This window comes from Culex quinquefasciatus, chromosome 3 (genome assembly GCF_015732765.1).
Source record: "Culex quinquefasciatus strain JHB chromosome 3, VPISU_Cqui_1.0_pri_paternal, whole genome shotgun sequence".
Taxonomy (NCBI): domain Eukaryota; kingdom Metazoa; phylum Arthropoda; class Insecta; order Diptera; family Culicidae; genus Culex; species Culex quinquefasciatus.
Window position 1 is genome coordinate 28,537,236 of NC_051863.1, and position 13,923 is coordinate 28,551,158.

The following is a 13,923-nucleotide window of genomic DNA, read 5'->3' on the forward strand; positions in this document are numbered from 1 at the left end:
TTCGGTATACTGACTTAGAAATAAAATGAGCATAAATCGCACAAATGGAAAAGTTTCTAAGTGTCCATAACACAATCTGTTATTATTTTTTCTTTTGTTAAATATGTTTAGATCTTTGGGATAATTTTGTCTAATTTCGTCGAGGACATTATTTTGGCCATGAAATGGGGTCCTTAAGCTAAAATTATTCTAAAAAGTTGAAATTTTGAAAGTTGATTTTTTTTATTATTTGATATACCCCCTAAGGGACTTTGCTAAAATTGGCTAGAACTATGGGATAATTTTGACCAATTTCGTCGGGATCATTATTTTGGTCTTGAAATGGGGTCCTTAAGCTGAAATTATTCTGAAAAGTTGAAATTTTAAAGTTGATTTTTTTAATTACTTGATATACCCCCCAAAGGACTTTGTTTAAAATGGTTAGAACTATGGGATAATTTTGACCAATTTCGTCAGGGTCATTATTTTGGTCATAAAATGGGGTTCTTAAGCTAAAATTATTCTTAAAAGTTGAAATTTTGGAAGTTGATTTTTGTTATTATTTGATATACCCCCTACGGGACTTTGTTTAAAATGGTTAGAACTATGGGATAATTTTGTCCAATTTCGTCAAGGTCATTATTTTGGCCATAAAATGGGGTCCTTAAGCTGAAATTATTCTAAAAAGTTGAAATTTTGGAAGTTGATTTTTTTAATTATTTGATATACCCCCTAAGGGACTTTGTTTAAAATGGTTAGAAGTATGGGATAATTTTGACCAATTTCGTCAGGGTCATTATTTTGGCCATAAAATGGGGTCCTTAAGTTAAAATTATTCTAAAAAGTTGAAATTTTGGAAGTTGATTTTTTTTTATTATTTGATATACCCCCTACGGGACTTTGTTTAAAATGGTTAGAACTATGGGATAATTTTGACCAATTTCGTCAGGGTCATTATTTCGGCCATAAAATGGGGTCCTTAAGTTAAAATTATTCTAAAAAGTTGAAATTTTGGAAGTTGATTTTTTTAATTATTTGATATACCCCCTAAAAAACTTTGTTTAAAATGGTTAGAACTATGGGATAATTTTGACCAATATCGTCAGGTTCATTATTTTGGCCATGAAATGGGGTCCTTAAGCTAAAATTATTCTAAAAAGTTGAAATTTTGAAAATTGTTTTTTTTTTATCTGATAAACCCCCTGATGGAATTTACTTAAATTGGCTAGAACTATGAAATGACTTTGACCAATTTCATCGGGGTCATTTATTTCACCATGAAATGGGGTTTCAAGCTAAAATTAATCCGATAAAATTAACTTTTGAGAATTCATTTTTTTTTAATTTTGTTTTATTCCCTAACGGAATTGATTTATTTATTGAGAATTTTTGAAGTGTGAATAACAAAAACTGTTATTATTTTCACAGAGCCAGGAAGTCGGAGCTGACGTTGAAGTTCGAGCTGGAGTGAGACCTCGGAGACTGCATCGGATTTGGCAAATTTTCAGCAACTTTTACTTGGAGCTGGAATCTGTGAAGTCGGGTTTTTATTGGAGAGCTGATGTCGTCGTTGACGTCATATCCTGCATCCAGAGTCAGAGTTGTCTTCAAAGTATGGATTCAAAGTCGCTTGGAGGTACCCGACTCTGCAGCCCTGACTAGTATAGAGGAGTTATGGCAACTGCAGGTTTATTTGCAAATTACAAATAAACCAAAACAATAACTTTTTTTTGTTATGGAGACATACATGTTCAATAACATTTTATGTTATTATGCTGCTCCACCTCTCTGCACAAAATAACAAATCTTGTTATTCCTTCATGATTCCTTCTGTGTTATTGGTTTTTGTTATTGCAATAACAACATAATAACAGTTAAAGTTATTTTTCGAACAAATCTTTGTTATTTTAACAACTAATCCGATCATCTCAATAACATATTTCGATCTTCTCACAATATCAAAAACTGACCTTCCCAAGTTATTTCCGTCTGCTCGGGTTGTATTTTCAAATTAATTTAAGATTTTTTTTTATTTTTTTCTTATTTTTTTATTTAATTTAAAAAAAATCATTCATTTTTTTATAATTATTGTTTTTACCAGAACAATAATTTTCAATTCTTTTTTAACCAAATCCTCAAAATAAAGGAGAAAGGGGGAGCTGTAATTGATTTTAAAAGTGCTGATATACCAATATTAGGTGCACGATGGAATTGCATGCTGTCCCCCTAGTCTTTGTAAACAATGTCTTATGAGTTGTATATTTCAGTAAAAAAGTTCGTGTAAATCTTTTTCGAGACAAAATGATGTATTCAGCAACATAATTAATACAGACTTTTCCAGAAGAGACGCAGAGCAATGTGGCAACCGGGCGATATGCATGCTGCGCGACTCTCGCGCGTAAGCAAAAAGACCCTGCCTTTGAGGTTAGGCAAAAATCACCCTTTTTGATAGCTACAAAAAAACTTTTTCATGGCATTACTTTAAAAGTACTTCACTAAACAGTTCTGAGATAATCGTGTGGAAAAAAAATCATGTCTACACACATCCCCACAGACATTTGTTCAGAATTCTGAGTCGATAGGTATATGTGAAGGTATATCTGAGAGGTGTATTTAAGAAGTTCACTTTTCGAGTGATTTTATAGCCTTGCCTCAGTGAGGTGAGGAAGGCAAAAAAGCAAAGCAATCCACTTTAACGACCCCCGGGTCTTTTGTGGTCTCTGTTGCAAGTTTCTGCTCATTTCTAGGCGTCCGGTGGTTATGTGTGGTGAGTCACCTAAAATCTCTTTTTCGCAAATGGGCCGACGTTTTCCTTCCCCATCCGATAGAAGGCGTTAACAGGCTAATCTCAAAAAAATCCCCCGGGTCCGTCTGGGATTGAACCCAGGCCTTACTGGGGTGAGAGGCTACTACGCTAACCACTGCACCACCGGACCCGGCTATCAGTAAAAATCCTTATTAAAACCGCAAAGTAAAATTTGGGCAGTTTTCTTAACACTGGAACGCCCAACGCATGTCCAACTTACACGGACGCCCAAGCCTCTAAAAATATGTGGAACGGTAACTTCAACTCGCTGGTTCTCGGGCATAACTCAACCAATCGGGACGATTCTTGTTTCCAGTGATTTGTAAGAATGTCTAGATGATCCTAAAATTTTGCAGAACTTGATTTGAACAAATCTGTAATTTCTGCGATCGAAAACATCGTTCCACCTTTTTTAAAACGACTGCCTCCGCGGAATTTTCGGCGAATTTTTTTTTACACGCGAAAAAAAAAGTTGGTTTTTGATCATAAAAATTAGAGATTTGATCAAATTAAGTTCTGCAAAAATCTAGAATAGTCTAGACATCCTAACAAATCACTGGAAAGAAGAATCATCTTAATTGGTTGAGTTATGCCCGAGAACCAGCGAGTTGAAGTTACCGTTCCAACTTTTTTGAAGCCTTGGGCGTTGGAATGTTAATAGGAAAAAAATAGGCTTTGACACGAAGACGTATGAATAGTTAAGGTGTTAAGGAACTACTCCCAGATTGTCTAACTGGCAGATACCTTGCAATTATCACACTTTATAATATCATTTAAAACAGAAAACGTCGTTAACGCACTCTTGTCAACTACTTAAGCCTAATAGGCATGCAAAAAAAAAAGGGTTGTCACCACATTTCGCCCACATTAAGTCGCCGCAGGTTGCGGATGGATCGCTTGCATAACCTCGCGTTCAACCTGTAATTACATTTGTTTCGTTTTTCGTCGGCCGAGCGAAGTACCTTTCCGCCCTACATTTCACGAACGACGACCGCGCGCCGCATACCGCACATCAAGGCTGGAAACTCGGTCTTCACCGGCGTCTTGGGGTGACTAAACTGGGTACTTACGGACGGAGCTCCCCCATTTCAGAAGCACTAAAGAGAGGAGTTACCAGCCCTCGTGATGTGCTGCTGCTACAATGCAATTTTGTCCCACGGTCTACAAAACGAAGTCTTTCGAGTGGCTGCCCTGTGTGGCGGCCACTTGAATATATTTTTTTTGTGGAAGAGAGGTAGAGCAGTACGGTGGCTTAGTAGCTACAATTTATGGACATCACGATGCACTAACAGGCTGTAATCACGTGAGAAGAAAGTCGGTCCTCGCGAATGTGGGTGGGACTGGTTTGAGGTGGTCAATTGATACTTTTTGTCCACTTTGGATCCAATGGTCATCATAAAATAGTAATTGAATCGAATACAGATTAAAAGTATTTTAAAAAATACTCTTCTCTTTGTCTTTTTTGGGGCTTGGGTCATTTTACCTCAAAAGTACACAAAAAGGGCAAATTGAAATCAACATTTTCTGAACATCAAGCTCTAATTTGCAGAGTCTGTTGATACCATCAAAACCAGCAACAATCTCGGTTTTCATCCGAATTCCTGGAGTCCTGGATCAAACTTCAACAATTTGTGGTTCTAGAGATATCGCAGTTTGAAAATTATTTTTTCCACAATTTTGGCAAAATTATCAGCTGACGACATGCTATTAGAAACTAAAATATATTCATCTACAAATCAGCAAAGATTTTTTTTCTGATTTTGTCTTGCTGATTTTAGCCAAAAAAAAATGATAAACCAGCAAAGACAGCAGCTGCGCAAAATCTAAACAAGGTACTCAGTTCTGCTGGTTTGGTTTTGCAATTAGGTTGCTAAATTTGCCTATTTCCATCACTTTAAGCGGTGGTGTCTGAATGATGCTCGATAATCCGGAGTGTTCCTTGACATTTACAAAAACCAAGGACACCAACCAGTAGCGCAGCTTTTTGTAAACATTATTGTATAATTTGACTTTTACCAAAAGTTATTCTTATTCGCTTTACAAGCATTTCACAAAAATATTTCCAAAGTCTATTCTTGTCTGACGAGAATGAACTGGAACCCACGTAATTTCTATTATCGGTCGAGTTCTTTTTTCTTCCAGCGCACATGTGTGGCTGCCAGTTCATAAAAGTAGTATTTCCAGAGAAATTCTTCTGGCATCACTGTTCACCTATGCTTATGCTTATGCTTAGAAATTCTCCTGGCATCACTGTTCTTTCTTTTACACGCGCTGCTAGTGGTGTTTGTGGCCGACCTTTGTCGATTATTTGCCTTCGCTTCTCGTTCGGTTTTCTTCAGTTTTCGACAAGAATAGGTAAAATGTCAAGTGACTCAGAGCGTTTGTTTTTTTATAGCGCTTGCCTATTAATTACATGCTTTTTGATTAATTTTCAAATGAGTGGCTAAACCATGTGTATAAATGTTTGCGCAGGTGAAAAGATGTAAATGGCGACTTTTGTTAAACGGTTGAACTATAGACCATCCAATTTCCCGGGGTTACAAAATTCCCGGGAAACGGGAATTTTTCATCAAATTTCCCGAGAAATTTTAATTTTACCGAAAATTGTTCTGATCTTGGTCCTGATTAATATTCTTTAAAAAATTGTATAAAATACAACCTAAATGATCAAAATTAGTGCGAGGGTCAATTAATGCCATGACCAGACATGCATCGGCACTAAGAGCTCTTCTTAACGGCACTCAGCTTGTTCCACATGGCATTGGTAATGCTTTGCTTGTTGACAAGGCAAAAACTTCTTGTTTTTGGCATGAATAATGTGTAGAAAACATTGGTTCATTCGGAAAAAACGATTTAGCGATATTTTCATGGTAATGTTCTCTTAAGCTCTTTAAAAGAACTTCTTAAAAGCTCTCTGAGTGCGCTTAAAGGTTCTTACGCTATATCTCACTTGGTTTTCAAAATTGATTCTCAGGGTCTTCGGGAGCCTTCAAGACTAGCGTAATTAGTGTACTCTAATCACTGGCACAACATGCTGGGCATCATCTACGCGAAATGCCAAACAAGTTCTTCTAAAAGAGGAGTTAGAGCGGATGCATGTCTGCCCATGACCGCTTGCAGAAATAACATTTTCTAGAAAATATATAAATATTCGTACAACACACTACAAAAAAAATCATTTGTATTTTTTGTGCAGTATCACAACTCAAAGTCAAAGAGCTAGATTTTGAAATATTTTTGCATTTTTTGGACACCTTCTATATAATACGAAGTAGTTTTTTAATGATTCAGCTTAATAAATGACTTCGGCCAAAAGAATTTTCAAAGCAATAAAAGTAGTTTGAACGCTATTTCATATTAAAACCGCTTACGCTCTGTTAGCTCAAGTTTAAATTCTTTACATTAAACTGTTAACACTTTAGAACAAATTAACCAAATTCTTCTTGCACAACCCTCTTTGAGACATCAAATGACATTTTTTTTTTCAAATTTCATCCAATTTGGCCAAGGTAAACATAATCGTGAAAAAAAACTTAATTTTGATTTTGGCAAAAAGAGGTACAGTCCAGACTCGATTATCCGAAGGCCTCGAAAAAAATTCGGATAATCGAATCATGAAAAAAACATTTTTTTCGATGTCTAAATTTTGATTGAGCTGATTGAGATTGAGCTTAGGTGTGACCCCTAGACTACGCTAAAATTATTTTAAAAAATTTGAATCCAAGATGGCGGCCAAAATGGCGGTGATGCAATATCGAAAAAAAATATTTTATTTGTCAATAGGCAATCAACAACTCAAATTTGACTAAAATGGGGTCGTAGAAGTGAAATTTTCTGTTAAAAACAAGAGAATGAAAAATTAGGAAAATTTTTTTTTTTGGTTCATGATTTGATTATCCGAAGTCCCATACAAACCTTCGAATTATCGAACTTCGGATAGTCGAAACTTTAGATAATCGAGGCTTCGGATAATTGAGGTTGGACTGTACCTTATTTTCAGATGATATAACAACAATTTTTGTTTAAAAAACTAACCTGAATAATGAAACTAAACGACATTTTTGTTGCTTTACGAATAAACAACATCCCAGTTGTGAAAGCTTCAGAAACTTATATTATCTGAAATATACCTTGATATGAAATTTTCAGACGATCTGATAAGTTATGAGAACAGTAAATTGAATGGAATAAAATTGAGTTTTTTCATTACATTTTTTTGTAAACAAAAAAAATGTGCCGAGAAGTAAGGAAAATGTCCGCTTCCGCTTGAATTCCGGGAATTTCCAGGAAATTTACAAATTTCCCGGGAAACGGCCCATTTTAAATATATTTCCTGAAACAAAATTCAAAAATCAGTAATATGATTGACGATTTTGTTTTTGGGAAAGCGCCCTATATTATTGACCAATGCACCAAATTTCAACCAAAGATTTTCTTTTGAGACTATCACATTTCTTGTCTCATCGACACTTCCCCGTGCTCTCCCTCCACAAAGAACACCAAAACCCGTTGCACTGCTAACCGAATCTGATTAGTTTTACAGCGCTGACGACGGTGGCGCATGGCGATGATATAACTGAACTCCTCTCACCGGGTTCCCTCCCAAGAGCGATTATCTTTGGTGGCTTCTCTGTGGAGTCGCTGCCCGCCGGACCGACCTACGGATCAAGATCCCGTGGAATCGCTCACGCCGCGCGGCCTTTCGCCCAAAGTCGCCAAATGGCACATCGCGGAGTTCGTAAACGCCAAAGGGGTTGGAACAGTGAGTGAATATCGCTGGTTGTAAATTTAAGCTGGATTTTATATTGATTTTTTGACGGGTCTCTACCGGCCAGCTTGCGGCTACTGGCGAGCTGTAAACTATAGCTGAGCATAGAGGCGCACCTGTTTGGGGTGGTGGTTAACGAGAGATCAAGCGTTAGGACCTCAAATGACCTGGGGTCAACTCCATGGTGAATATCTTGTTAGTTTTAGCAGTTTTTGGATTGCTTTTTTTCGCTGAAGCTCTAAGATTTTGTTTTTTTTTTATCAAATAATAGACTAGCAAAACCGGTTATGACGATCGACTCCGCGAATGAACTTGCATGCACCAGCAGTTTGCAGTTATTTAAAATAAAATAAATTGAACACAAACAAAATTGTGCATACCTTGCACAGTCCGATCGCAGCTAAAAACGAAACGAAACTATTGGCACTACGCCCCCCGGGGCATGGCCTTCCTCTAACGTGGGATTTCTGCTCCAGCGCCTCTGACGAGACAGGAGAAACCGGGACCGACGTTTTACTTCACCATCCGATAGAAGCTCAGTGGATAAGGCGGGAATCGAACCCGCGTCTCATAGCATCATCGGGATCGGCAGCCGAAGCCGCTACCCCTGCGCCACGAGACCCACAATCGATCGCAGCTACATATTATAATTCAAAAATGCCGTCCCCAGCTGTCGGTAGACCACAAGACGACCCTCATTGCATTAATCGGTTACAGTACTTTGGGGGTTCCTAGAAGGAATCCATACTAGTGACAATTCAACGTTCCTTCCCGACAAATGCGTGTATAGTGCTTCTTCCAAGGAGGGCAATAAAATGTTCAAGTCGTTATTGAGCTCAGTTATCGACTGATGCGTCAAGCAAGTACACTTCTGACGATCAGAAATTTAGAAAATTTTCAACGGCAAGTGCTGATAACACAGTTTGTCCCAATATCTGCACAAAAAAAAAGTGAACAAAACGAGCCGGTTACAATCCCTATACGGGGTTCACTATAGCTGTTGGCAGTTGTATGTGTCGCATCTTCCAGGCGGTGTGGTCCGGAAGACAATAAAAAGTAGCAGTAGATGAACTCATCCAGCCAAAAAAAGAAGAAGAACCTTCACCGGCTTATCTCCAAGCCTAGTCATATCAGTGGAGAATTTGGAGTACTCTCGAAGCCATTCAGCAGGACACGGCAGATCATCCTTCAGTCTGAGTTTGCTGCTATGAAGTGAAGCACTCGTCCAAGAACATGAAATTTGCTCGTTTGATGTTTTAAAGCAAAGTGATTCATAACTGCTGACACGACATGATCAACGGTGGAAGGTTTTAAATTGTGCAAAGTGCAGTGAATTCGTAAAGTCAACCAAAACAATGGTTAAATCAATCACGGAGAACCCGTACGGGGCGTTCTCCACCGAGGACTATTCGGTGTTTGTGGTGATGCTGAGTATCTCGGCTGGGATTGGAATATACTTTGGGTTCTTCCAGGGGAAGAAAAATCAAACCACCGAGGACTATCTGCTTGGGGGCAGGAAGATGAAGATCTTCCCGATCGCAGTGTCGCTGATCGCCAGGTGAGAGTAAGAAGCAAACTTACTTATGTTTACTGTTGGGAAATGGAATTTTATCACAAAAAAAGTCGAATTTGCAATTGAAAAGTGATCCACAAATATGAAAAGTGAAAAGTACAAAGTGAGCCGTTTTTTAGGTTCAACCACTTATTTAATCTAAAAAACAAAGTATTTCGATTTTGAAAAATATGAGTGAGTGAAATATTTATGTAAAACGAATAGTTCAGAAAATTCCTATAAAGTTGTCTAAGAAACATTGAAGATTGGACCTCTGGTTGCTGAGATACTGCAGATAAAAGAAATAAAACAGGAAAATTTATGTTTTCCTAGTCTCACTCGAACATCCCCTTATTTTCTAATGCCAATATCTCAGCTTTTATTCAACTATTTACAATGTTAACAAATTAAACATTTGAAAAAATCAGTCTCTGCGATTTTTTTCTAAAGTATTAAATAGTTGGTCCTTTTGAAATGTGAGTCTTTATTTAAAATTTTCAAAATATTTTTCTCGAACAGATAACAAAATTACACAATTTTTTCACAAATCTCATTTTCTCAATTTTTATTTTGTTGGCCAACAAACATAATATGTAACCTTTTCAGAAAGTTAGTCTCGAATTAAAAACTAAAAAATATTTTGTTGGATAATTCGAAAAAAATATTTTTTTTTCTTTATTTTCGAGTGGCTGTATTTCAGATATTAAAATAAAATCTGGAGTTATTTCGAAAATGTCCTATAAACCAAATTTCCAGTTTATGCTTTTTGGGTGTTTTCAAAACCGCCTTGATTCAGGTGTATTAAAAAAAAACCCCAAAAAGCAAAAACTGAAAATTTGGTTTATTGGACCTTTTCAAAACAAACTCCAGAAATAGCCTTAAATGTTTGAACTAATAGAAACTTATGTCAGCAATCAGAGTTTTTTTTAATTGAGTACTTGTTTTTCTTAATCTTAAAATTGATGATTTATAACATGCTCGAAAAGTTCATGATATCCCTCATTTGAGTGCTGAAAAGTTAAAACCCCAAAAGAAAGCCACAAATAAAGGCCGAAACGTCGGTGAAGAAGACAAATTCTGTTTTTCTTTTTCGACAAGACTGCTCGCCTGCTTTTGAAGGAATTTTTTGATCGATTTGGTGTCTTCGGCAAAGTTGTAGGTATGGATATGGACTACACTGAAAAAAATGATACAAGGTAAATTTTTTGTTGGTGATTTTTTATTTAACTTTTTGTCACTAAAACTTAATTTGCAAAAATAACACTGTTTTTTATTTTTTTTTTGTTTTCTGATATGTTTTAGAGGACATCAAATGCCATGCCAACTTTCCAGAAATTTCCAGGTTGTGCAAAAAATCTTTGCCCGAGTTATATTTTTAATCAATACAGATTTTTTCAAAAAATCGAAATGTTGGTCGCAAAAAATTTTCAACTTCATTTTTCGATGTGAAATCAAATTTGCAATCAAAAAGTACTTTAGTGAAATTTTGATAAAGTGCATCGTTTTCAAGTAAAATCAATTTTTAGGTGACTTTTTTGAAAATAGTCGAAGTTTTTCATTTTTTTAAATTAGTGCACATGTTTGCCCACTCTTGAAAAAAATATTTCTGAAAAGCTGAGAAAATTCTCTATATTTTGCTTTTTTGAACTTTGTTGATACGACTCTTAGTTGCTGAGATATTACCATGCAAAGGTTTAAAAACAGGAAAATTGATGTTTTTCAAGTCTCACACAAACAACCCACCATTTTCTAACGTCGATATCTCGATTTACAATGTTGAAATATGAAACATTCGTGAAATTTTCCGATCTTTTCGAAAACAATATTTTATTTTTTTTAATCAAGACTAACATTTCAAAAGGGCCAAACATTCAATATTACGTTAAATAAAAAATCTCCATTTTTTTCCCGTGTATAATTTTCTTCCAGTGTAGTCCTTATCAAAAAATTCCTTCAAAACATACAGATTTTTTAATTTTCATATATCATTTTTGTATGGACAGCTGCCAAATTTGTATGGAAAATTATATGGACAAACTAATGATGCAAATTGGCTTTTTTGGGCAAACTGAAGGCACCTGGCACTGGATTAAAAATTACAAAAAATAAAATTGAAGAAAAAAAAAATAAAATAAAATAAAATAAAATAAAATAAAACAAAAACTAAAAAAAAAATACCAATTTCGTAGAGAATTTCTCAAATTGACAAAATCTCATAAAAATTCTGCAACTTGAATTTGAAGTTAAAATATTTCCTTCAGTGTTTTTTTTCAGAAATTCCGACAAAAAAAGCCTACGCTGTTCTCAATGTTATTCTTGAGAAAATATTTAACTACTTTTGAGAAAATACGAGCAAAAAAATACTTTAGAATGTCCTGTTTGGAGCTGGAATTGCTCCTACAACTATGCCCAAGACATCAAAAACAAAATTTTCAATAAATTATGAACCATTTTCATAAAGAAAATACAAAAATTAATATCTAATATTAAGTCAGCATTACTTCGTAAAAGGAAAAGAACATTTTGATTTGTTTCAATCTTTACCAAAGTATCACAAAACGCGAGAAAAAAAAATGTGAATTAGTAAAAATAAATATTATAATATTCATTTACATTACAGTCAGCTGTCCGGCGTGTCCATAATGTCCGTGCCGGCCGAAATGTACTCGTACGGTGCCCAGTACTGGATAATCGCGCCCACAATGTTCGCCATCGTTTTAATCATCAATTACATTTTCGTACCAGTATTTTACAACAACCAGATTACGAACTGCTATCAGGTAAGGGTAGAGGTGTAAAATTTGATTTTCAAAAATTATAATTGTTTCGCTTCCGTCGACAGTACCTGGAGGACCGCTTCAGCCCGGCGGTGAAGAAGTTCGTCACGTTTACGTACGTGCTCAACATCTACCTGATCCTGCCGATCTTCATCTTTATCCCTTCGCTGGCCTTTGCCCAGGTAACGGGGACGAACGTGCACGTGATCAACGGGATCGTGTGCTGCGTGTGCGTGTTCTACACGATGCTCGGCGGAATCAAGGCGGTCGTGTGGACCGACGTCGTGCAGGGGCTGATTATGTTCGCGTCCTGTTTCCTGGTGGTGGCCGTCGGGGTCTACAAGATCGGTGGTTTCGCGGAAGTCTTTGCCCGTGCCGCCGCCGGAAATCGGTTGGAGATTTTTGAGTAGGTCGCGCACAATAATTTGTCTGATTAGAACTCATTCATAATTTGTCTCTTCCGTTATCAGCATGACCTTCGATGCCAGCACTAGACAGACATTCTGGACCGCCAGCATTGGCAACGTGTTTTTGTGGACCGGCTACTTGGGACTTAATCAAAGCTGCGTGCAACGCATGGTGGCCGTGCCCAGCGTACGTCATGCCCGTTCGGCACTTTGGATTTTCTGCGTCGGATTCATCGTAATCACCAGTTTGAACTGCTTCACGGGGATCGTCATCTACGCCAAGTACTTTGATTGTGACCCCATCAAAGTGGGATTAGTAGGGAAAGCCGACAAGCTGCTACCGTTTTTCGTGCAAGATGTGGTCGGCAACTTGAAGGGCATGCCCGGTGTGTTCATCTCGTGTGTGTTCAGCGCAGGATTGAGGTTACTCAGTATAGCATTTCAAAAAGATTAGTTTTATTAAATAAATTCTCACTTTCAGCACAATGTCAGCAAACCTGAACTCACTGGCCGGCATCATCTACGAGGACTACATCCGGCCGTTCAATCTGTTCAAGCACTCAGACGCAACGGCTAACAATACCATGAAGGGCCTAATTCTAGTTTCCGGTATGTACTGCATCGTGATGGGCCTCGTAGTGGAACAGTTTGGACACATCCTCCAAATGGTCGTTACGATCGCGAGCGTTACGCAGGGAGCCGTAATGGGCATCTTCTGTCTCGGAATGCTGTGGCCATGGGCAAACAAGCACGGAGCCCTATGGGGTTCGGCCGTCAGTGTCATTGGAATGTCCTGGATCATCGCCGGCGCCCAATTTGCCATCAAAAGCGGACAGCTGAGCTACCCACCGAAACCCACCAGTGTGGAAGGATGCTCCGAGTACGGATTCAACGTGACGCAGCCCCAGCACTCGTCGTTCTTCACCCCGGAGGAAGAATCCGACGGATTCTCCATTTACAACATCTCGTTCGTTTGGTACTCGACGGTGGGTACTTTCCTCGTATTCCTCGTTGGAATACCCGTGAGCTACTTGACGGGGTCGCAAGACTTGAACAAAGTGCAAGCAAAGTTGTTCTCACCGGTGGTTCACTGGCTGCTGCCGGAGACCGTCAGAAGAGGCGAGCTGAGTGTTAAGCCGGAAGAAGAGTATGTTAAAAAAGTCTAAGAATCCATCTGGTTCGAAACTTATCAATTGTGTCTATTTTTAGCAAACCTGACCAAATAAAGGAATGGATTTACACGCCAGTTGAGGATTACAAACTGCAAGACCTACACACCGTCAACGAGCATACTTTGTGATTGGTTCAAATTGGCTCGTGAATCGTCCAACTATAGTTTGTAAGCATCTAGTATTAAGTTATCGTGTTATTTTCCAAATAAAATATAAATTCAAAATATACGAAGTTTGGAAGATTTGTTTTTAATTTGTTTTGTTTATAATAGGTATGTGAGGCCAGACTACTTTTGATTTGAAATATTTCATTTTATTTCTTTATAAATTCCCTTTACTTTTAAGAGCGAGTCCACGAGCAAAGCATACCCATCTCGCATTGACCTCACCAATCTGCCGGAAATTTTCAGGGGTTGGTTGTACATATAAAACTAGCATCTGGCCAAAATATGAGCACTCTAG

The 13,923-nt window shown here is 37.5% G+C and overlaps 1 protein-coding gene across 1 annotated transcript; it reads left to right on the top strand.

Annotated features, from left to right (window-relative positions):
- Positions 1–8,551: 8,551 nt before the first annotated feature.
- LOC6038137 (sodium-coupled monocarboxylate transporter 2) lies at positions 8,552–13,689 on the top strand. The gene is made up of 6 exons (XM_001847918.2): positions 8,552–9,111; positions 11,726–11,885; positions 11,948–12,288; positions 12,353–12,712; positions 12,771–13,436; positions 13,499–13,689. The coding sequence occupies exons 1-6, from the start codon at positions 8,909–8,911 to the stop codon at positions 13,587–13,589; spliced, it is 1,821 nt and encodes a 606-aa protein (XP_001847970.2). The 5' UTR covers positions 8,552–8,908; the 3' UTR covers positions 13,590–13,689.
- Positions 13,690–13,923: the final 234 nt, after the last annotated feature.